General features: G+C 25.8%; 1 protein-coding gene across 1 annotated transcript in view; it reads right to left on the bottom strand.

Moving 5' to 3' along the window:
* Positions 1–652: 652 nt before the first annotated feature.
* Positions 653–26,446, bottom strand: part of LOC118203819 (NPC intracellular cholesterol transporter 2-like) — a 43,945-nt gene continuing 18,151 nt past the window's right edge. Inside the window, exons 3-4 of the mRNA XM_085818181.1 lie at positions 2,355–2,530; positions 653–867 (exon numbers count right to left, since the gene is read on the bottom strand). Coding sequence (XP_085674307.1) covers positions 784–867; positions 2,355–2,530 — 260 coding nt within the window. The 3' untranslated portion in view covers positions 653–783. The remainder of the gene's footprint in view (positions 868–2,354; positions 2,531–26,446) is intronic.

Genomic DNA, 26,446 nt, shown 5'->3' with positions numbered 1-26,446 from the left:
AAAGTGAAGTAAATAGAGTGAAGAAATTTGCTAAGGTCAACACCACATATTATCATGAACATATGTGATTCCCAATTTGTAAATACGAAATACCTTCTCTTAATTCACAGTGCCATCAATCAGCACTGCATCAAGACAAAGCAAGTAGCCACAACTCAAAATTTACTGTTAATTTCCTGGAAGAAATGGAAGAAGAAACTGTTATAAAGGTCATAACCATCACTCATATTCCTATTGAATCTCTTGAAATATCACCCGTGGATTTTTGTGCTTCTGAACTTTTAAAAAGCTGATTGGTCAAACGTCGACCTACAGCCTTAGAGAACTGTTCAAGAGGTATCGGATATACTTCTTCCGATACTACAAAAGGCTTTATTTTTATTGTCTTGGAATTTACGGTGTAGAAAGATCGTGAAGAATAGGTGCTATCAAACAGAACATTTAAAAAAAAAACCTTTAGGTAAATTATATCTGTAAATACAATGAAAATCGTCTAAAAGGGTTCAAACAGGCTGTGTATTTCACGCAAAAATGCTTCTGGTATAGAGTTTCTTACGTAACTGAACTACACATCAAACCAAAACAAATTAAGCAATACATTATGAAATTGCTGCACTTCTAAAGAAGTTTTTAGGAACAAAAAACACATAAGAAAGATCGAATTGAATTTATTAAAAATAGCACATTAAAATACATTAATTAGTTAAGTTTCAAAAATCACATTTTATGTTGCTGAATTCATTGGCTTTTTTATTGTAAAAGATTATTTCACAATAGCACAAATTACACAACTTTTACTGGAAGCAACACGCAAGCAAGATTTTCTTTTTTGGCATCTTTGAGTTCATACTTCACATCAGCTCGAACCTGAAAGAGAACCAAAATTATTATACACATCCTTTCATATACTACTATACAAAAGAAAGATTATGTAAATTTAAGGAGCAATAGTATACATTGATGTGTCCGCCCAGTGGTACTTGTGAAACGAAAATAAATGCATCACATGATATGCAGACAGCCAGATGCTGTTTTGCGTACCATAAACCTCTTAGAATTTATATTTATTTCAAGACATCAAAAACGCTTTGTTATAGATTTTTTTAGATTGTATTCTAATTAAAGTTAAAATAGATTAAAATTTTATCATCCCATGATCCATTTTACTGACTATAACATACATTACAGGTAATCTTCTAATTAAAGTTAAAATAGATTAAAATATTATCATCCCGAGATTCACTTTACTGACTCTAACATACAATACAGGTTATCTGAAACAGTATACTGCAGGTACTTTTACAACAGACCAAGATAATCTGTGAAAGACCTGAATTTTAAATAATTGGTAAAAAATAATTGGTATTTCATGACTTTAATAATTGTTTATTTCAAGTTTCTGGGTTTAAAATTTGCAAAGAACTTTGAGAAGAACTTTGCATCTAAGTAAAATTGTTGCTCTAAGTCAAGTTGTGAACTCCACGTCTTGTTGTTAATGAAGCAAAATTTCTGGTTAAATTTGCATGCCCTAAATAAAGTGAAAGTCTATTTTCCTTTACGTCTGTAAAACTTACATTGCTGCTACGAATAAATAAATAATTCACTGTTAAAACATTAACTACCTATACTTTAATAACGTGGCTAATTGGATTCCACAAATAAGAACCTTTCTAGGACAGCAAGAGACATTTTATATACTATAATTTCCTTATTATATACTATAATTTTATATACTATAATTTCCTTATTATAAGAGTCTAGAAGATGAATCTTTTGTTACACAAGCGAATCATTAATGCAAGCGGAAAATGAAGAATGGAATTTAATAACCATCTTTCTGAAAATTTAATCTTAAGCAGTTTTGAAAATTTTCCAAGCCTACTGAAATTAGTAAGCAATTTTTATGCAACATTTTAAAATGCTAATTTGGATTTAAAAGGTAAAAAAAAACCCAGCGTATTATATTTGTCTGCTAAAATAATAAACAGAGAATAGGTGATGAATTATTTTAAAATTTATTTAAATATTAGGCTAAGACTATTTTGATTTTCAGAGAACATTTTAAATGCCGTTTCATATTCTTATTAATATGCTAATTAGTTTCTGAATAAATGATGCTACTATTCTTATAACTGTGTTTAAAATTTTCAATCCAAATATTTCTCTTCCTGAGAGACTTATGTTTCAGACACATAAGATAAAGTTAGAACGTGTAAACTACCCAATTTGTATTAAAAATTTGTTCTCAGAGCCGGGGGAAGAGATTCTTTATCTAATTTAAATTTTTATCATTGATATAAAGTTCAACAGTACATGAATTCAATGAAGTTAGGGTTACTAAAGTGTGCACATACGGTAGGGTAGGTGTTACGTATTTCAATTTCATTCTCGTAAATGTACGTTTGGCCAGATTGCAGGGGACATTCGAGATTTCCGTGCTGGCAAGCATCAGCATTGGGAACTGGAAATGGCATAGAAATTCCGCTCACAACTCCGTGCACAACAGCTTTGGCACTTTCACTGTCAGTCACTGTGGGAAAAAATGTGCATACATTTTATAACATCAGCAATGATAATCACATAGGAATGATTCTATCAAAAATACGTAGATAAAGATATAGATTAAGACATTTTAGCACTCCGAACAACAATCATCTCAGCGTGTTTTGATACATTATTAGCACCAGGAAAGGTCCATATTTTTTTATTTGAATTTTGATAAAGTTGGAGCCTCATGAAGCCTAGCACACGAGCGGGCACTCGTAAATACCGCCTATTAAATGGAAGCTGGGAAAGAATATAACATTAGGAAAAAGCTGTCATAATGTTAGGAAAAAGTAATCATGAAAAAGCTATCATAATGTCAGGAAAAAACTTTCATAATGTTAGGAAAAAGCTATCATAATGTTAAGAAGTTATCATGAAAATGCTATCATAATGTTAGGAAAAAGTTATCATGAAAAAGCTATCATAATGTTGTAGAAAAGCTATCATAATGTTAGGAAAAAGATATCATAATGTTAGGATAAAACTTTCATAATGTTAGGAAAAAACTTTCATAATGTTAAGAAGTAGTTATTATGAAAAAGCTATCATAATGTTAAGAAGAAGTTATCATGAAAAAGCTATCATAATGTTAAGAAGAAGTTATCATGAAAAAGCTATCATAATTTTAAGAAGAAGTCATCATGAAAAAGCTATCATAATGTTGTAGAAAAGCTATCATAATGTTGTAGAAAAGCTATCATAATGTTGTAGAAAAGCTATCATAATGTTGTAGAAAAGCTATCATAATGTTAGGAAAAAGCTTTCATAATGTTAGGAAAAAGCTATCATAATGTTGTTAAAGCTATCATAATGTTGTAGAAAAGATATCATAATGTTGTAGAAAAGCTATCATAATGTTAGGAAAAAGCTTTCATAATGTTAGGAAAAAGCTATCATAATGTTAAGAAGTAGTTATAAAAAACTATTATAATGTTAGCAAAAAGTTATCATGAAGAAGCTATCATAATGTTGCAGAAAAGCTATCATAATGTTAGGAAAAAGATATCATAATGTTAGGACAAAGATATCATAATGTTACAAAAAAGCTATCATAATTTTAGGGAAAAACTTTCATAATGTTAGGAAAACGTTATCATGAAAAAGCTATCATAATGTTAGGAAAAAGTTATCATGAAAAAGCTATCATAATGTCAGGAAAAAACTTTCATAATGTTAGGAAAAAGCTATCATAATGTTAAGAAGAAGTTATCATGAAAATGCTATCATAATGTTAGGAAAAAGTTATCATGAAAAAGCTATCATAATGTTGTAGAAAAGCTATCGTAATGTTAGGAAAAAGATATCATAATGTTAGGATAAAGCTATCATAATGTTACAAAAAAGCTATCATAATTTTAGGGAAAAACTTTCATAATGTTAGGAAAACGTTATCATGAAAAAGCTATCATAATGTTAGGAAAAAACTTTCATAATGTTAGGAAAAAACTTTCATAATGTTAAGAAGAAGTTATCATGAAAAAGCTATCATAATGTTAAGAAGAAGTTATCATGAAAAAGCTATCATAATGTTAAGAAGAAGTTATCATGAAAAAGCTATCATAATGTTGTAGAAAAGCTATCATAATGTTGTAGAAAAGCTATCATAATGTTGTAGAAAAGCTATCATAATGTTGTAGAAAAGCTATCATAATGTTGTAGAAAAGCTATCATAATGTTGTAGAAAAGCTATCATAATGTTGTAGAAAAGCTATCATAATGTTGTAGAAAAGCTATCATAATGTTAGGAAAAAGCTTTCATAATGTTAGGAAAAAGCTATCATAATGTTAAGAAGTATATATAAAAGCTATCATAATGTTGTTAAAGCTATCATAATGTTGTAGAAAAGATATCATAATGTTGTAGAAAAGCTATCATAATGTTAGAAAAAAGCTTTCATAATATTAGGAAAAAGCTATCATAATGTTAAGAAGTAGTTATAAAAAACTATTATAATGTTAGGAAAAAGTTATCATGAAGAAGCTATCATAATGTTGTAGAAAAGCTATCATAATGTTAGAAAAATATATCATAATGTTAGGACAAAGCTATCATAATGTTACAAAAAAGCTATCATAATGTTAGGGAAAAACTTTCATAAAAACGTTATCATGAAAAAGCTATCATAATGTTAGGAAAAAACTTTCATAATGTTAGGAAAAAACTTTCATAATGTTAAGAAGAAGTTATCATGAAAAAGCTATCATAATGTTAAGAAGAAGTTATCATGAAAAAGCTATCATAATGTTAAGAAGAAGTTATCATGAAAAAGCTATCATAATGTTGTAGAAAAGCTATCATAATGTTGTAGAAAAGCTATCATAATGTTGTAGAAAAAAAATCATAATGTTGTAGAAAAGCTATCATAATGTTGTAGAAAAGCTATCATAATGTTGTAGAAAAGCTATCATAATGTTAGGAAAAAGCTTTCATAATGTTAGGAAAAAGCTATCATAATGTTAAGAAGTAGTTATAAAAGCTATCATAATGTTGTTAAAGCTATCATAGTGTTGTAGAAAAGATATCATAATGTTGTAGAAAAGCTATCATAATGTTAGGAAAAAGCTTTCATAATGTTAGGAAAAAGCTATCATAATGTTAAGAAGTAGTTATAAAAAACTATTATAATGTTAGGAAAAGTTATCATGAAGAAGCTATCATAATGTTGTAGAAAAGCTATCATAATGTTAGGAAAAATATATCATAATGTTAGGACAAAGCTATCATAATGTTACAAAAAAGCTATCATAATGTTAGGGGAAAACTTTCATAATGTTAGGAAAACGTTATCATGAAAAAGCTATCATAATGTTAGGAAAAAACTTTCATAATGTTAGGAAAAAACTTTCATAATGTTAAGAAGAAGTTATCATGAAAACGCTATCATAATGTTAAGAAGAAGTTATCATGAAAACGCTATCATAATGTTAAGAAGAAGTTATCATGAAAAAGCTATCATAATGTCGTAGAAAAGCTATCATAATGTTGTAGAAAAGCTATCATAATGTTGTAGAAAAGCTATCATAATGTTGTAGAAAAGCTATCATAATGTTAGGAAAAAGCTTTCATAATGTTAGGAAAAAGCTATTATAATGTTAAGAAGTGGTTATAAAAGCTATCATAATGTTGTCAAAGCTATCATAATGTTGTAGAAAAGATATCATAATGTTGTAGAAAAGCTATCATAATGTTAGGAAAAAGCTTTCATAATATTAGGAAAAAGCTATCATAATGTTAAGAAGTAGTTATAAAAAACTATTATAATGTTAGGAAAAATTTATCATGAAGAAGCTATCATAATGTTGTAGAAAAGCTATCATAATGTTAGGAAAAAGATATCATAATGTTACAAAAAGGCTATCATAATTTTAGGGAAAAACTGTCATAATATTAGGAAAACGTTATCATGAAAAATCTATCATAATGTTAGGAAAAAGTTATCATGAAAAAGCTATCATAATGTCAGGAAAAAACTTTCATAATGTTAGGAAAAAGCTATCATAATATTAAGAAGAAGTTATCATGAAAATGCTATCATAATGTTAGGAAAAAGTTATCATGAAAAAGCTATCATAATGTTGTAGAAAAGCTATCATAATGTTAGGAAAAAGATATCATAATGTTAGGATAAAGCTTTCATAATGTTACAAAAAAGCTATCATAATTTTAGGGAAAAACTTTCATAATGTTAGGAAAACGTTATCATGAAAAAGCTATCATAATGTTAGGAAAAATCTTTCATAATGTTAAGAAGAAGTTATCATGAAAAAGCTATCATAATGTTAAGAAGAAGTTATCATGAAAAAGCTATCATAATGTTAAGAAGAAGTTATCATGAAAAAGCTATCATAATGTTGTAGAAAAGCTATCATAATGTTGTAGAAAAGCTATCATAATGTTGTAGAAAAGCTATCATAATGTTGTAGAAAAGCTATCATAATGTTGTAGAAAAGCTATCATAATGTTGTAGAAAAGCTATCATAATGTTAGGAAAAAGATATCATAATGTTAGGACAAAGTTATCATAATGTTACAAAAAAGCTATCATAATTTTAGGGAAAAACTTTCATAATGTTAGGAAAACGTTATCATGAAAAAGCTATCATAATGTTAGGAAAAAGTTATCATGAAAAAGCTATCATAATGTCAGGAAAAAACTTTCATAATGTTAGGAAAAAGCTATCATAATGTTAAGAAGAAGTTATCATGAGAATGCTATCATAATGTTAGGAAAAAGTTATCATGAAAAAGCTATCATAATGTTGTAGAAAAGCTATCATAATGTTAGGGAAAAACTTTCATAATGTTAGGAAAACGTTATCATGAAAAAGCTATCATAATGTTAGGAAAAAACTTTCATAATGTTAGGAAAAAACTTTCATAATGTTAAGAAGAAGATATCATGAAAAAGCTATCATAATGTTAAGAAGAAGTTATCATGAAAAAGCTATTATAATGTTAAGAAGAAGTTATCATGAAAAAGCTATCATAATGTTGTAGAAAAGCTATCATAATGTTGTAGAAAAGCTATCATAATGTTGTAGAAAAGCTATCATAATGTTGTAGAAAAGCTATCATAATGTTAGGAAAAAGCTTTCATAATGTTAGGAAAAAGCTATCATAATGTTAAGAAGTAGTTATAAAAGCTATCATAATGTTGTTAAAGCTATCATAATGTTGTAGAAAAGATATCATAATGTTGTAGAAAAGCTATCATAATGTTAGGAAAAAGCTTTCATAATGTTAGGAAAAAGCTATCATAATGTTAAGAAGTAGTTATAAAAAACTATTATAATGTTAGGAAAAAGTTATCATGAAGAAGCTATCATAATGTTGCAGAAAAGCTATCATAATGTTAGGAAAAATATATCATAATGTTAGGACAAAGCTATCATAATGTTACAAAAAAGCTATCATAATGTTAGGGAAAAACTTTCATAATGTTAGGAAAACGTTATCATGAAAAAGCTATCATAATGTTAGGAAAAATCTTTCATAATGTTAAGAAGAAGTTATCATGAAAAAGCTATCATAATGTTAAGAAGAAGTTATCATGAAAAAGCTATCATAATGTTAAGAAGAAGTTATCATGAAAAAGCTATCATAATGTTGTAGAAAAGCTATCATAATGTTGTAGAAAAGCTATCATAATGTTGTAGAAAAGCTATCATAATGTTGTAGAAAAGCTATCATAATGTTGTAGAAAAGCTATCATAATGTTGTAGAAAAGCTATCATAATGTTGTAGAAAAGCTATCATAATGTTAGGAAAAAGATATCATAATGTTAGCACAAAGCTATCATAATGTTACAAAAAAGCTATCATAATTTTAGGGGAAAACATTCATAATGTTAGGAAAACGTTATCATGAAAAAGCTATCATAATGTTAAGAAAAAGTTATCATGAAAAAGCTATCATAATGTCAGGAAAAAACTTTCATAATGTTAGGAAAAAGCTATCATAATGTTAAGAAGAAGTTATCATGAAAATGCTATCATAATGTTAGGAAAAAGTTATCATGAAAAAGCTATCATAATGTTGTAGAAAAGCTATCATAATGTTAGGAAAAAGATATCATAATGTTAGGGAAAAACTTTCATAATGTTAGGAAAACGTTATCATGAAAAAGCTATCATAATGTTAGGAAAAAACTTTCATAATGTTAGGAAAAAACTTTCATAATGTTAAGAAGAAGTTATCATGAAAAAGCTATCATAATGTTAAGAAGAAGTTATCATGAAAAAGCTATCATAATCTTAAGAAGAAATTATCATAATGTTAGGAAAAAGCTATCATAATGTTAGGAAAAAGCTTTCATAATGTTAGGAAAAAGCTATCATAATGTTAAGAAGTAGTTATAAAAGCTATCATAATGTTGTTAAAGCTATCATAATGTTGTAGAAAAGATATCATAATGTTGTAGAAAAGCTATCATAATGTTAGAAAAAAGCTTTCATAATTTTAGGAAAAAGCTATCATAATGTTAAGTAGTAGTTATAAAAAACTATTATAATGTTAGGAAAAAGTTATCATGAAGAAGCTATCATAATGTTGTAGAAAAGCTATCATAATGTTAGGAAAAAGATATCATAATGTTAGGACAAAGCTATCATAATATTACAAAAAAGCTATCATAATTTTAGGGAAAAACTTTCATAATGTTAGGAAAACGTTATCATGAAAAAGCTATCATAATGTTAGGAAAAAGTTATCATGAAAAAGCTATCATAATGTCAGGAAAAAACTTTCATAATGTTAGGAAAAATCTATCATAATGTTAAGAAGAAGTTATCATGAAAATGCTATCATAATGTTAGGAAAAAGTTATCATGAAAAAGCTATCATAATGTTGTAGAAAAGCTATCATAATGTTAGGAAAAAGATATCATAATGTTAGGATAAAACTTTCATAATGTTAGGAAAAAACTTTCATAATGTTAAGAAGAAGTTATTATGAAAAAGCTATCATAATGTTAAGAAGAAGTTATCATGAAAAAGCTATCATAATGTTAAGAAGAAGTTATCATGAAAAAGCTATCATAATGTTGTAGAAAAGCTATCATAATGTTGTAGAAAAGCTATCATAATGTTGTAGAAAAGCTATCATAATGTTGTAGAAAAGCTATCATAATGTTAGGAAAAAGCTTTCATAATGTTAGGAAAAAGCTATCATAATGTTAAGAAGTAGTTATAAAAGCTATCATAATGTTGTTAAAGCTATCATAATGTTGAAGAAAAGATATCATAATGTTGTAGAAAAGCTATCATAATGTTAGGAAAAAGCTTTCATAATGTTAGGAAAAAGCTATCATAATGTTAAGAAGTAGTTATAAAAAACTATTATAATGTTAGGAAAAAGTTATCATGAAGAAGCTATCATAATGTTGTAGAAAAGCTATCATAATGTTACAAAAAAGCTATCATAATGTTAGGGAAAAACTTTCATAATGTTCGGAAAACGTTATCATGAAAAAGCTATCATAATGTTAGGAAAAAACTTTCATAATGTTAGGAAAAAACTTTCATAATGTTAAGAAGAAGTTATCATGAAAAAGCTATCATAATGTTAAGAAGAAGTTATCATGAAAAAGCTATCATAATGTTAAGAAGAAGTTATCATGAAAAAGCTATCATAATGTTGTAGAAAAGCTATTATAATGTTGTAGAAAAGCAATCATAATGTTGTAGAAAAGCTATCATAATGTTGTAGAAAAGCTATCATAATGTTGTAGAAAAGCTATCATAATGTTGTAGAAAAGCTATCATAATGTTAGGAAAAAGCTTTCATAATGTTAGGAAAAAGCTTTCATAATGATAGGAAAAAGCTATCATAATGTTAAGAAGTAGTTATAAAAGCTATCATAATGTTGTTAAAGCTATCATAATGTTGTAGAAAAGATATCATAATGTTGTAGAAAAGCTATCATAATGTTAGGAAAAAGCTTTCATAATATTAGGAAAAAGCTATCATAATGTTAAGAAGTAGTTATAAAAAACTATTATAATGTTAGGAAAAAGTTATCATGAAGAAGCTATCATAATGTTGTAGAAAAGCTATCATAATGTTAGGAAAAAGATATCATAATGTTAGGACAAATCTATCATAATGTTACAAAAAAGCTATCATAATTTTAGGGAAAAACTGTCATAATATTAGGAAAACGTTATCATGAAAAAGCTATCATAATGTTAGAAAAAACTTTCATAATGTTAGGAAAAAACTTTCATAATGTTAAGAAGAAGTTATCATGAAAAAGCTATCATAATGTTAAGAAGAAGTTATCATGAAAAAGCTATCATAATGTTAAGAAGAAGTTATCATGAAAAAGCTATCATAATGTTGTAGAAAAGCTATCATAATGTTGTAGAAAAGCTATCATAATGTTGTAGAAAAGCTATCATAATGTTGTAGAAAAGCTATCATAATGTTGTAGAAAAGCTATCATAATGTTGTAGAAAAGCTATCATAATGTTAGGAAAAAGCTTTCATAATGTTAGGAAAAAGCTGTCATAATGTTAGGAAAAAGCTATCATAATGTTAAGAAGTAGCTATAAAAGCTATCATAATGTTGTTAAAGCTATCATAATGCTGTAGAAAAGATATCATAATGTTAGGAAAAAGCTATCATAATGTTAGGAAAAAGCTTTCATAATGTTAGGAAAAAGCTATCATAATGTTAAGAAGTAGTTATAAAAGCTATCATAATGTTGTTAAAGCTATCATAATGTTGTAGAAAAGATATCATAATGTTGTAGAAAAGCTATCATAATGTTAGGAAAAAGCTTTCATAATTTTAGGAAAAAGCTATCATAATGTTAAGTAGTAGTTATAAAAAACTATTATAATGTTAGGAAAAAGTTATCATGAAGAAGCTAGCATAATGTTGTAGAAAAGCTATCATAATGTTAGGAAAAAGATATCATAATGTTAGGACAAAGCTATCATAATATTACAAAAAAGCTATCATAATTTTAGGGAAAAACTTTCATAATGTTAGGAAAACGTTATCATGAAAAAGCTATCATAATGTTAGGAAAAAGTTATCATGAAAAAGCTATCATAATGTCAGGAAAAAACTTTCATAATGTTAGGAAAAATCTATCATAATGTTAAGAAGAAGTTATCATGAAAATGCTATCATAATGTTAGGAAAAAGTTATCATGAAAAAGCTATCATAATGTTGTAGAAAAGCTATCATAATGTTAGGAAAAAGATATCATAATGTTAGGATAAAACTTTCATAATGTTAGGAAAAAACTTTCATAATGTTAAGAAGAAGTTATTATGAAAAAGCTATCATAATGTTAAGAAGAAGTTATCATGAAAAAGCTATCATAATGTTAAGAAGAAGTTATCATGAAAAAGCTATCATAATGTTGTAGAAAAGCTATCATAATGTTGTAGAAAAGCTATCATAATGTTGTAGAAAAGCTATCATAATGTTGTAGAAAAGCTATCATAATGTTAGGAAAAAGCTTTCATAATGTTAGGAAAAAGCTATCATAATGTTAAGAAGTAGTTATAAAAGCTATCATAATGTTGTTAAAGCTATCATAATGTTGAAGAAAAGATATCATAATGTTGTAGAAAAGCTATCATAATGTTAGGAAAAAGCTTTCATAATGTTAGGAAAAAGCTATCATAATGTTAAGAAGTAGTTATAAAAAACTATTATAATGTTAGGAAAAAGTTATCATGAAGAAGCTATCATAATGTTGTAGAAAAGCTATCATAATGTTACAAAAAAGCTATCATAATGTTAGGGAAAAACTTTCATAATGTTCGGAAAACGTTATCATGAAAAAGCTATCATAATGTTAGGAAAAAACTTTCATAATGTTAGGAAAAAACTTTCATAATGTTAAGAAGAAGTTATCATGAAAAAGCTATCATAATGTTAAGAAGAAGTTATCATGAAAAAGCTATCATAATGTTAAGAAGAAGTTATCATGAAAAAGCTATCATAATGTTGTAGAAAAGCTATTATAATGTTGTAGAAAAGCAATCATAATGTTGTAGAAAAGCTATCATAATGTTGTAGAAAAGCTATCATAATGTTGTAGAAAAGCTATCATAATGTTGTAGAAAAGCTATCATAATGTTAGGAAAAAGCTTTCATAATGTTAGGAAAAAGCTTTCATAATGATAGGAAAAAGCTATCATAATGTTAAGAAGTAGTTATAAAAGCTATCATAATGTTGTTAAAGCTATCATAATGTTGTAGAAAAGATATCATAATGTTGTAGAAAAGCTATCATAATGTTAGGAAAAAGCTTTCATAATATTAGGAAAAAGCTATCATAATGTTAAGAAGTAGTTATAAAAAACTATTATAATGTTAGGAAAAAGTTATCATGAAGAAGCTATCATAATGTTGTAGAAAAGCTATCATAATGTTAGGAAAAAGATATCATAATGTTAGGACAAATCTATCATAATGTTACAAAAAAGCTATCATAATTTTAGGGAAAAACTGTCATAATATTAGGAAAACGTTATCATGAAAAAGCTATCATAATGTTAGAAAAAACTTTCATAATGTTAGGAAAAAACTTTCATAATGTTAAGAAGAAGTTATCATGAAAAAGCTATCATAATGTTAAGAAGAAGTTATCATGAAAAAGCTATCATAATGTTAAGAAGAAGTTATCATGAAAAAGCTATCATAATGTTGTAGAAAAGCTATCATAATGTTGTAGAAAAGCTATCATAATGTTGTAGAAAAGCTATCATAATGTTGTAGAAAAGCTATCATAATGTTGTAGAAAAGCTATCATAATGTTGTAGAAAAGCTATCATAATGTTGTAGAAAAGCTATCATAATGTTAGGAAAAAGCTTTCATAATGTTAGGAAAAAGCTGTCATAATGTTAAGTAGTAGTTATAAAAAACTATTATAATGTTAGGAAAAAGTTATCATGAAGAAGCTATCATAATGTTGTAGAAAAGCTATCATAATGTTAGGAAAAAGATATCATAATGTTAGGACAAAGCTATCATAATATTACAAAAAAGCTATCATAATTTTAGGGAAAAACTTTCATAATGTTAGGAAAACGTTATCATGAAAAAGCTATCATAATGTTAGGAAAAAAGTTATCATGAAAAAGCTATCATAATGTCAGGAAAAAACTTTCATAATGTTAGGAAAAATCTATCATAATGTTAAGAAGAAGTTATCATGAAAATGCTATCATAATGTTAGGAAAAAGTTATCATGAAAAAGCTATCATAATGTTGTAGAAAAGCTATCATAATGTTAGGAAAAAGATATCATAATGTTAGGATAAAACTTTCATAATGTTAGGAAAAAACTTTCATAATGTTAAGAAGAAGTTATTATGAAAAAGCTATCATAATGTTAAGAAGAAGTTATCATGAAAAAGCTATCATAATGTTAAGAAGAAGTTATCATGAAAAAGCTATCATAATGTTGTAGAAAAGCTATCATAATGTTGTAGAAAAGCTATCATAATGTTGTAGAAAAGCTATCATAATGTTGTAGAAAAGCTATCATAATGTTAGGAAAAAGCTTTCATAATGTTAGGAAAAAGCTATCATAATGTTAAGAAGTAGTTATAAAAGCTATCATAATGTTGTTAAAGCTATCATAATGTTGAAGAAAAGATATCATAATGTTGTAGAAAAGCTATCATAATGTTAGGAAAAAGCTTTCATAATGTTAGGAAAAAGCTATCATAATGTTAAGAAGTAGTTATAAAAAACTATTATAATGTTAGGAAAAAGTTATCATGAAGAAGCTATCATAATGTTGTAGAAAAGCTATCATAATGTTACAAAAAAGCTATCATAATGTTAGGGAAAAACTTTCATAATGTTCGGAAAACGTTATCATGAAAAAGCTATCATAATGTTAGGAAAAAACTTTCATAATGTTAGGAAAAAACTTTCATAATGTTAAGAAGAAGTTATCATGAAAAAGCTATCATAATGTTAAGAAGAAGTTATCATGAAAAAGCTATCATAATGTTAAGAAGAAGTTATCATGAAAAAGCTATCATAATGTTGTAGAAAAGCTATTATAATGTTGTAGAAAAGCAATCATAATGTTGTAGAAAAGCTATCATAATGTTGTAGAAAAGCTATCATAATGTTGTAGAAAAGCTATCATAATGTTGTAGAAAAGCTATCATAATGTTAGGAAAAAGCTTTCATAATGTTAGGAAAAAGCTTTCATAATGATAGGAAAAAGCTATCATAATGTTAAGAAGTAGTTATAAAAGCTATCATAATGTTGTTAAAGCTATCATAATGTTGTAGAAAAGATATCATAATGTTGTAGAAAAGCTATCATAATGTTAGGAAAAAGCTTTCATAATATTAGGAAAAAGCTATCATAATGTTAAGAAGTAGTTATAAAAAACTATTATAATGTTAGGAAAAAGTTATCATGAAGAAGCTATCATAATTTTGTAGAAAAGCTATCATAATGTTAGGAAAAAGATATCATAATGTTAGGAGAAAGCTATCAGAATGTTAAGAAGAAGTTATCATGAAAGAGCTATCATAATGTTAAGAAGAAGTTATCATGAAAAAGCTATCATAATGTTAAGAAGAAGTTATCATGAAAAAGCTATCATAATGTTAAGAAGAAGTTATCATGAAAAAGCTATCATAATGTTGTAGAAAAGCTATCATAATGTTGTAGAAAAGCTATCATAATGTTGTAAAAAAGCTATCATAATGTTAGGAAAAAGCTTTCATAATGTTAGGAAAAAGCTATCATAATGTTAAGAAGTAGTTATAAAAGCTATCATAATGTTGTTAAAGCTATCATAATGTTGTAGAAAGATGTCATAATGTTGTAGAAAAGCTATCATAATGTTAGGAAAAAGCTTTCATAATATTAGGAAAAAGCTATCATAATGTTAAGAAGTAGTTATAAAAAACTATCATAATGTTAGGAAAAAGTTATCATGAAGAAGCTATCATAATGTTGTAGAAAAGCTATCATAATGTTAGGAAAAACATATCATAATGTTAGGATAAAGCTTTCATAATGTTACAAAAAAGCTATCATAATGTTAGGGAAAAACTTTCATAATGTTAGGAAAACGTTATCATGAAAAAGCTATCATAATGTTAGGAAAAAACTTTCATAATGTTAAGAAGAAGTTATCATGAAAAAGCTATCATAATGTTAAGAAGAAGTTATCATGAAAAAGCTATCATAATGTTAAGAAGAAGTTATCATGAAAAAGCTATCATAATGTTAAGAAGAAGTTATCATGAAAAAGCTATCATAATGTTAAGAAGAAGTTATCATGAAAAAGCTATCATAATGTTAAGAAGAAGTTATCATGAAAAAGCTATCATAATGTTAATAAGTAGTTATAAAAAACTATTATAATGTTAGGAAAAAGTTATCATGAAGAAGCTATCATAATGTTGTAGAAAAGCTGTCATAATGTTAGGAAAAAGATATCATAATGTTAGGACAAAGCTATCATAATGTTACAAAAAAGCTATCATAATTTTAGGGAAAAACTTTCATAATGTTAGGAAAACGTTATCATGAAAAAGCTATCATAATGTCAGGAAAAAACTTTCATAATGTTAGGAAAAAGCTATCATAATGTTAAGAAGAAGTTATCATGAAAATGCTATCATAATGTTAGGAAAAAGTTATCATGAAAAAGCTATCATAATGTTGTAGAAAAGCTGTCATAATGTTAGGAAAAAGATATCATAATGTTAGGGAAAAACTTTCATAATGTTAGGAAAACGTTATCATGAAAAAGCTATCATAATGTTAGGAAAAAACTTTCATAATGTTAGGAAAAAACTTTCATAATGTTAAGAAGAAGTTATCATGAAAAAGCTATCATAATGTTAAGAAGAAGTTATCATGAAAAAGCTATCATAATGTTAAGAAGAAGTTATCATAATGTTAGGAAAAAGCTATCATAATGTTAGGAAAAAGCTTTCATAATGTTAGGAAAAAGCTATCATAATGTTAAGAAGTAGTTATAAAAGCTATCATAATGTTGTTAAAGCTATCATAATGTTGTAGAAAAGATATCATAATGTTGTAGAAAAGCTATCATAATGTTAGGAAAAAGCTTTCATAATTTTAGGAAAAAGCTATCATAATGTTAAGTAGTAGTTATAAAAAACTATTATAATGTTAGGAAAAAGTTATCATGAAAAAGCTATCATAATGTTGTAGAAAAGCTATCATAATGTTAGGAAAAAGCTTTCATAATGTTAGGAAAAAGCTATCATAATGTTAAGAAGTAGTTATAAAAAACTATTATAATGTTAGGAAAAAGTTATCATGAAGAAGCTATCATAATGTTGTAGAAAAGCTATCATAATGTTAGGAAAAAGATATCAAAATGTTAGGACAAAGCTATCATAATGTTACAAAAAAGCTATCATAATGTTAGGGAAAAACTTTCATAATGTTCGGAAAACGTTATCATGAAAAAGCTATCATAATGTTAGGAAAAAACTTTCATAATGTTAGGAAAAAACTTTCATAATGTTAGGAAAAAACTTTCATAATGTTAAGAAGAAGTTATCATGAAAAAGCTATCATAATGTTAAGAAGAAGTTATCATGAAAAAGCTATCATAATGTTAAGAAGAAGTTATCATGAAAAAGCTATCATAATGTTGTAGAAAAGCTATTATAATGTTGTAGAAAAGCTATCATAATGTTGTAGAAAAGCTATCATAATGTTGTAGAAAAGCTATCATAATGTTGTAGAAAAGCTATCATAATGTTAGGAAAAAGCTTTCATAATGTTAGGAAAAAGCTTTCATAATGTTAGGAAAAAGCTATCATAATGTTAAGAAGTAGTTATAAAAGCTATCATAATGTTGTTAAAGCTATCATAATGTTGTAGAAAAGATATTATAATGTTGTAGAAAAGCTATCATAATGTTAGGAAAAAGCTTTCATAATATTAGGAAAAAGCTATCATAATGTTAAGAAGTAGTTATAAAAAACTATTATAATGTTAGGAAAAAGTTATCATGAAGAAGCTATCATAATGTTGTAGAAAAGCTATCATAATGTTAGGAAAAAGATATCATAATGTTAGGACAAAGCTATCATAATGTTACAAAAAAGCTATCATAATTTTAGGGAAAAACTGTCATAATGTTAGGAAAACGTTATCATGAAAAAGCTATCATAATGTTAGGAAAAAACTTTCATAATGTTAGGAAAAAACTTTCATAATGTTAAGAAGAAGTTATCATGAAAAAGCTATCATAATGTTAAGAAGAAGTTATCATGAAAAAGCTATCATAATGTTAAGAAGAAGATATCATGAAAAAGCTATCATAATGTTGTAGATAAGCTATCATAATGTTGTAGAAAAGCTATCATAATGTTGTAGAAAAGCTATCATAATGTTGTAGAAAAGCTATCATAATGTTAAAGAAAAGCTATCATAATGTTAGGAAAAAGCTTTCATAATGTTAGGAAAAAGCTATCATAATGTTAAGAAGTAGTTATAAAAGCTATCATAATGTTGTTAAAGCTATCATAATGTTGTAGAAAAGATATCATAATGTTGTAGAAAAGCTATCATAATGTTAGGAAAAAGCTTTCATAATATTAGGAAAAAGCTATCATAATGTTAAGAAGTAGTTATAAAAAACTATTATAATGTTAGGAAAAAGTTATCATGAAGAAGCTATCATAATGTTGTAGAAAAGCTATCATAATGTTAGGAAAAAGATATCATAATGTTAGGACAAAGCTATCATAATGTTACAAAAAAGCTATCATAATTTTAGGGAAAAACTTTCATAATGTTAGGAAAACGTTATCATGAAAAAGCTATCATAATGTTAGGAAAAAACTTTCATAATGTTAGGAAAAAACTTTCATAATGTTAAGAAGAAGTTATCATGAAAAAGCTATCATAATGTTAATAAGAAGTTATCATGAAAAAGCTATCATAATGTTGTAGAAAAGCTATCATAATGTTGCAGAAAAGCTATCATAATGTTGTAGAAAAGCTATCATAATGTTGTAGAAAAGCTATCATAATGTTGTAGAAAAGCTATCATAATGTTAGGAAAAAGCTTTCATAATGTTAGGAAAAAGCTATCATAATGTTAAGAAGTAGTTATAAAAGCTATCATAATGTTGTTAAAGCTATCATAATGTTGTAGAAAAGATATAATAATGTTGTAGAAAAGCTATCATAATGTTAGGAAAAAGCTTTCATAATATTAGGAAAAAGCTATCATAATGTTAAGAAGTAGTTATAAAAAACTATTATAATGTTAGGAAAAAGTTATCATGAAGAAGCTATCATAATGTTGTAGAAAAGCTATCATAATGTTAGGAAAAAGATATCATAATGTTAGGACAAAGCTATCATAATGTTACAAAAAAGCTATCATAATTTTAGGGAAAAACTTTCATAATGTTAGGAAAACGTTATCATGAAAAAGCTATCATAATATTAGGAAAAAACTTTCATAATGTTAGGAAAAAACTTTCATAATGTTAAGAAGAAGTTATCATGAAAAAGCTATCATAATGTTAAGAAGAAGTTATCATGAAAAAGCTATCATAATGTTAAGAAGAAGTTATCATGAAAAAGCTATCATAATGTTAAGAAGAAGTTATCATGAAAAAGCTATCATAATGTTAAGAAGAAGTTATCATGAAAAAGCTATCATAATGTTAATAAGTAGTTATAAAAAACTATTATAATGTTAGGAAAAAGTTATCATGAAGAAGCTATCATAATGTTGTAGAAAAGCTGTCATAATGTTAGGAAAAAGATATCATAATGTTAGGACAAAGCTATCATAATGTTACAAAAAAGCTATCATAATTTTAGGGAAAAACTTTCATAATGTTAGGAAAACGTTATCATGAAAAAGCTATCATAATGTCAGGAAAAAACTTTCATAATGTTAGGAAAAAGCTATCATAATGTTAAGAAGAAGTTATCATGAAAATGCTATCATAATGTTAGGAAAAAGTTATCATGAAAAAGCTATCATAATGTTGTAGAAAAGCTGTCATAATGTTAGGAAAAAGATATCATAATGTTAGGGAAAAACTTTCATAATGTTAGGAAAACGTTATCATGAAAAAGCTATCATAATGTTAGGAAAAAACTTTCATAATGTTAGGAAAAAACTTTCATAATGTTAAGAAGAAGTTATCATGAAAAAGCTATCATAATGTTAAGAAGAAGTTATCATGAAAAAGCTATCATAATGTTAAGAAGAAGTTATCATAATGTTAGGAAAAAGCTATCATAATGTTAGGAAAAAGCTTTCATAATGTTAGGAAAAAGCTATCATAATGTTAAGAAGTAGTTATAAAAGCTATCATAATGTTGTTAAAGCTATCATAATGTTGTAGAAAAGATATCATAATGTTGTAGAAAAGCTATCATAATGTTAGGAATAAGCTTTCATAATTTTAGGAAAAAGCTATCATAATGTTAAGAAGTAGTTATAAAAGCTATCATAATGTTGTTAAAGCTATCATAATGTTGTAGAAAAGATATCATAATGTTGTAGAAAAGCTATCATAATGTTAGGAAAAAGCTTTCATAATTTTAGGAAAAAGCTATCATAATGTTAAGTGGTAGTTATAAAAAACTATTATAATGTTAGGAAAAAGTTATCATGAAGAAGCTATCATAATGTTGTAGAAAAGCTATCATAATGTTAGGAAAAAGCTTTCATAATGTTAGGAAAAAGCTATCATAATGTTAAGAAGTAGTTATAAAAAACTATTATAATGTTAGGAAAAAGTTATCATGAAGAAGCTATCATAATGTTGTAGAAAAGCTATCATAATGTTAGGAAAAAGATATCATAATGTTAGGACAAAGCTATCATAATGTTACAAAAAAGCTATCATAATGTTAGGGAAAAACTTTCATAATGTTCGGAAAACGTTATCATGAAAAAGCTATCATAATGTTAGGAAAAAACTTTCATAATGTTAGGAAAAAACTTTCATAATGTTAGGAAAAACCTTTCATAATGTTAAGAAGAAGTTATCATGAAAAAGCTATCATAATGTTAAGAAGAAGTTATCATGAAAAAGCTATCATAATGTTAAGAAGAAGTTATCATGAAAAAGCTATCATAATGTTGTAGAAAAGCTATTATAATGTTGTAGAAAAGCTATCATAATGTTGTAGAAAAGCTATCATAATGTTGTAGAAAAGCTATCATAATGTTGTAGAAAAGCTATCATAATGTTAGGAAAAAGCTTTCATAATGTTAGGAAAAAGCTTTCATAATGTTAGGAAAAAGCTATCATAATGTCAAGAAGTAGTTATAAAAGCTATCATAATGTTGTTAAAGCTATCATAATGTTGTAGAAAAGATATTATAATGTTGTAGAAAAGCTATCATAATGTTAGGAAAAAGCTTTCATAATATTAGGAAAAAGCTATCATAATGTTAAGAAGTAGTTATAAAAAACTATTATAATGTTAGGAAAAAGTTATCATGAAGAAGCTATCATAATGTTGTAGAAAAGCTATCATAATGTTAGGAAAAAGATATCATAATGTTAGGACAAAGCTATCATAATGTTACAAAAAAGCTATCATAATTTTAGGGAAAAACTGTCATAATGTTAGGAAAACGTTATCATGAAAAAGCTATCATAATGTTAGGAAAAAACTTTCATAATGTTAGGAAAAAACTTTCATAATGTTAAGAAGAAGTTATCATGAAAAAGCTATCATAATGTTAAGAAGAAGTTATCATGAAAAAGCTATCATAATGTTAAGAAGAAGATATCATGAAAAAGCTATCATAATGTTGTAGATAAGCTATCATAATGTTGTAGAAAAGCTATCATAATGTTGTAGAAAAGCTATCATAATGTTGTAGAAAAGCTATCATAATGTTAAAGAAAAGCTATCATAATGTTAGGAAAAAGCTTTCATAATGTTAGGAAAAAGCTATCATAATGTTAAGAAGTAGTTATAAAAGCTATCATAATGTTGTTAAAGCTATCATAATGTTGTAGAAAAGATATCATAATGTTGTAGAAAAGCTATCATAATGTTAGGAAAAAGCTTTCATAATATTAGGAAAAAGCTATCATAATGTTAAGAAGTAGTTATAAAAAACTATTATAATGTTAGGAAAAAGTTATCATGAAGAAGCTATCATAATGTTGTAGAAAAGCTATCATAATGTTAGGAAAAAGATATCATAATGTTAGGACAAAGCTATCATAATGTTACAAAAAAGCTATCATAATTTTAGGGAAAAACTTTCATAATGTTAGGAAAACGTTATCATGAAAAAGCTATCATAATGTTAGGAAAAAACTTTCATAATGTTAGGAAAAAACTTTCATAATGTTAAGAAGAAGTTATCATGAAAAAGCTATCATAATGTTAATAAGAAGTTATCATGAAAAAGCTATCATAATGTTGTAGAAAAGCTATCATAATGTTGTAGAAAAGCTATCATAATGTTGTAGAAAAGCTATCATAATGTTGTAGAAAAGCTATCATAATGTTAGGAAAAAGCTTTCATAATGTTAGGAAAAAGCTATCATAATGTTAAGAAGTAGTTATAAAAGCTATCATAATGTTGTTAAAGCTATCATAATGTTGTAGAAAAGATATAATAATGTTGTAGAAAAGCTATCATAATGTTAGGAAAAAGCTTTCATAATATTAGGAAAAAGCTATCATAATGTTAAGAAGTAGTTATAAAAAACTATTATAATGTTAGGAAAAAGTTATCATGAAGAAGCTATCATAATGTTGTAGAAAAGCTATCATAATGTTAGGAAAAAGATATCATAATGTTAGGACAAAGCTATCATAATGTTACAAAAAAGCTATCATAATTTTAGGGAAAAACTTTCATAATGTTAGGAAAACGTTATCATGAAAAAGCTATCATAATATTAGGAAAAAACTTTCATAATGTTAGGAAAAAACTTTCATAATGTTAAGAAGAAGTTATCATGAAAAAGCTATCATAATGTTAAGAAGAAGTTATCATGAAAAAGCTATCATAATGTTAAGAAGAAGTTATCATGAAAAAGCTATCATAATGTTGTAGAAAAGCTATCATAATGTTGTAGAAAAGCTATCATAATGTTGTAGAAAAGCTATCATAATGTTGTAGAAAAGCTATCATAATGTTGTAGAAAAGCTATCATAATGTTAGGAAAAAGCTTTCATAATGTTAGGAAAAAGCTATCATAATGTTAAGAAGTAGTTATAAAAGCTATCATAATGTTGTTAAAGCTATCATAATGTTGTAGAAAAGATATCATAATGTTGTAGAAAAGCTATCATAATGTTAGGAAAAAGCTTTCATAATATTAGGAAAAAGCTATCATAATGTTAAGAAGTAGTTATAAAAAACTATTATAATGTTAGGAAAAAGTTATCATGAAGAAGCTATCATAATGTTGTAGAAAAGCTATCATAATGTTAGAAAAAAGATATCATAATGTTAGGACAAAGCTATCATAATGTTACAAAAAAGCTATCATAATTTTAGGGAAAAAATTTCATAATGTTAGGAAAACGTTATCATGAATAAGCTATCATAATGTTAGGAAAAAACTTTCATAATGTTAGGAAAAAACTTTCATAATGTTAAGAAGAAGTTATCATGAAAAAGCTATCATAATGTTAAGAAGAAGTTATCATGAAAAAGCTATCATAATGTTAAGAAGAAGTTATCATGAAAAAGCTATCATAATGTTGTAGAAAAGCTATCAAAATGTTGTAGAAAAGCTATCATAATGTTGTAGAAAATCTATCATAATGTTGTAGAAAAGCTATCATAATGTTGTAGAAAATCTATCATAATGTTGTAGAAAAGCTATCATAATGTTAGGAAAAAGCTTTCATAATGTTAGGAAAAAGCTATCATAATGTTAAGAAGTAGTTATAAAAGCTATCATAATGTTGTTAAAGCTATCATAATGTTGTAGAAAAGATGTCATAATGTTGTAGAAAAGCTATCATAATGTTAGGAAAAAGCTTTCATAATATTAGGAAAAAGCTATCATAATGTTAAGAAGTAGTTATAAAAAACTATCATAATGTTAGGAAAAAGTTATCATGAAGAAGCTATCATAATGTTGTAGAAAAGCTATCATAATGTTAGGAAAAAGATATCATAATGTTAGGATAAAGCTTTCATAATGTTACAAAAAAGCTATCATAATGTTAGGGAAAAACTTCCATAATGTTAGGAAAACGTTATCATGAAAAAGCTATCATAATGTTAGGAAAAAACTTTCATAATGTTAAGAAGAAGTTATCATGAAAAAGCTATCATAATGTTAAGAAGAAGTTATCATGAAAAAGCTATCATAATGTTAGGAAAAAGTTATCATGAAGAAGCTATCATAATGTTGTAGAAAAGCTATCATAATGTTAGGAAAAAGATATCATAATGTTAGGACAAAGCTATCATAATGTTACAAAAAAGCTATCATAATTTTAGGGAAAAACTTTCATAATGTTAGGAAAACGTTATCATGAAAAAGCTATCATAATGTTAGGAAAAAACTTTCATAATGTTAGGAAAAAACTTTCATAATGTTAAGAAGAAGTTATCATGAAAAAGCTATCATAATGTTAAGAAGAAGTTATCATGAAAAAGCTATCATAATGTTAAGAAGAAGTTATCATGAAAAAGCTATCATAATGTTAAGAAGAAGTTATCATGAAAAAGCTATCATAATGTTAAGAAGAAGTTATCATGAAAAAGCTATCATAATGTTAATAAGTAGTTATAAAAAACTATTATAATGTTAGGAAAAAGTTATCATGAAGAAGCTATCATAATGTTGTAGAAAAGCTGTCATAATGTTAGGAAAAAGATATCATAATGTTAGGACAAAGCTATCATAATGTTACAAAAAAGCTATCATAATTTTAGGGAAAAACTTTCATAATGTTAGGAAAACGTTATCATGAAAAAGCTATCATAATGTCAGGAAAAAACTTTCATAATGTTAGGAAAAAGCTATCATAATGTTAAGAAGAAGTTATCATGAAAATGCTATCATAATGTTAGGAAAAAGTTATCATGAAAAAGCTATCATAATGTTGTAGAAAAGCTGTCATAATGTTAGGAAAAAGATATCATAATGTTAGGGAAAAACTTTCATAATGTTAGGAAAACGTTATCATGAAAAAGCTATCATAATGTTAGGAAAAAACTTTCATAATGTTAGGAAAAAACTTTCATAATGTTAAGAAGAAGTTATCATGAAAAAGCTATCATAATGTTAAGAAGAAGTTATCATGAAAAAGCTATCATAATATTAAGAAGAAGTTATCATAATGTTAGGAAAAAGCTATCATAATGTTAGGAAAAAGCTTTCATAATGTTAGGAAAAAGCTATCATAATGTTAAGAAGTAGTTATAAAAGCTATCATAATGTTGTTAAAGCTATCATAATGTTGTAGAAAAGATATCATAATGTTGTAGAAAAGCTATCATAATGTTAGGAAAAAGCTTTCATAATTTTAGGAAAAAGCTATCATAATGTTAAGAAGTAGTTATAAAAGCTATCATAATGTTGTTAAAGCTATCATAATGTTGTAGAAAAGATATCATAATGTTGTAGAAAAGCTATCATAATGTTAGGAAAAAGCTTTCATAATTTTAGGAAAAAGCTATCATAATGTTAAGTGGTAGTTATAAAAAACTATTATAATGTTAGGAAAAAGTTATCATGAAGAAGCTATCATAATGTTGTAGAAAAGCTATCATAATGTTAGGAAAAAGCTTTCATAATGTTAGGAAAAAGCTATCATAATGTTAAGAAGTAGTTATAAAAAACTATTATAATGTTAGGAAAAAGTTATCATGAAGAAGCTATCATAATGTTGTAGAAAAGCTATCATAATGTTAGGAAAAAGATATCATAATGTTAGGACAAAGCTATCATAATGTTACAAAAAAGCTATCATAATGTTAGGGAAAAACTTTCATAATGTTCGGAAAACGTTATCATGAAAAAGCTATCATAATGTTAGGAAAAAACTTTCATAATGTTAGGAAAAAACTTTCATAATGTTAGGAAAAACCTTTCATAATGTTAAGAAGAAGTTATCATGAAAAAGCTATCATAATGTTAAGAAGAAGTTATCATGAAAAAGCTATCATAATGTTAAGAAGAAGTTATCATGAAAAAGCTATCATAATGTTGTAGAAAAGCTATTATAATGTTGTAGAAAAGCTATCATAATGTTGTAGAAAAGCTATCATAATGTTGTAGAAAAGCTATCATAATGTTGTAGAAAAGCTATCATAATGTTAGGAAAAAGCTTTCATAATGTTAGGAAAAAGCTTTCATAATGTTAGGAAAAAGCTATCATAATGTCAAGAAGTAGTTATAAAAGCTATCATAATGTTGTTAAAGCTATCATAATGTTGTAGAAAAGATATTATAATGTTGTAGAAAAGCTATCATAATGTTAGGAAAAAGCTTTCATAATATTAGGAAAAAGCTATCATAATGTTAAGAAGTAGTTATAAAAAACTATTATAATGTTAGGAAAAAGTTATCATGAAGAAGCTATCATAATGTTGTAGAAAAGCTATCATAATGTTAGGAAAAAGATATCATAATGTTAGGACAAAGCTATCATAATGTTACAAAAAAGCTATCATAATTTTAGGGAAAAACTTTCATAATGTTAGGAAAACGTTATCATGAAAAAGCTATCATAATGTTAGGAAAAAACTTTCATAATGTTAGGAAAAAACTTTCATAATGTTAAGAAGAAGTTATCATGAAAAAGCTATCATAATGTTAATAAGAAGTTATCATGAAAAAGCTATCATAATGTTGTAGAAAAGCTATCATAATGTTGCAGAAAAGCTATCATAATGTTGTAGAAAAGCTATCATAATGTTGTAGAAAAGCTATCATAATGTTGTAGAAAAGCTATCATAATGTTGTAGAAAAGCTATCATAATGTTAGGAAAAAGCTTTCATAATGTTAGGAAAAAGCTATCATATTGTTAAGAAGTAGTTATAAAAGCTATCATAATGTTGTTAAAGCTATCATAATGTTGTAGAAAAGATATCATAATGTTGTAGAAAAGCTATCATAATGTTAGGAAAAAGCTTTCATAATATTAGGAAAAAGCTATCATAATGTTAAGAAGTAGTTATAAAAAACTATTATAATGTTAGGAAAAAGTTATCTTGAAGAAGCTATCATAATGTTGTAGAAAAGCTATCATAATGTTAGGAAAAAGATATCATAATGTTAGGACAAAGCTATCATAATGTTACAAAAAAGCTATCATAATTTTAGGGAAAAACTTTCATAATGTTAGGAAAACGTTATCATGAAAAAGCTATCATAATGTTAGGAAAAAACTTTCATAATGTTAGGAAAAAACTTTCATAATGTTAGGAA

Source organism: Stegodyphus dumicola, chromosome 6 (genome assembly GCF_044657685.1).
Source record: "Stegodyphus dumicola isolate Sdum_Otavi_A_Nest chromosome 6, ASM4465768v1".
Taxonomy (NCBI): domain Eukaryota; kingdom Metazoa; phylum Arthropoda; class Arachnida; order Araneae; family Eresidae; genus Stegodyphus; species Stegodyphus dumicola.
This window is presented reverse-complemented; position numbering and strand designations above follow the sequence as displayed.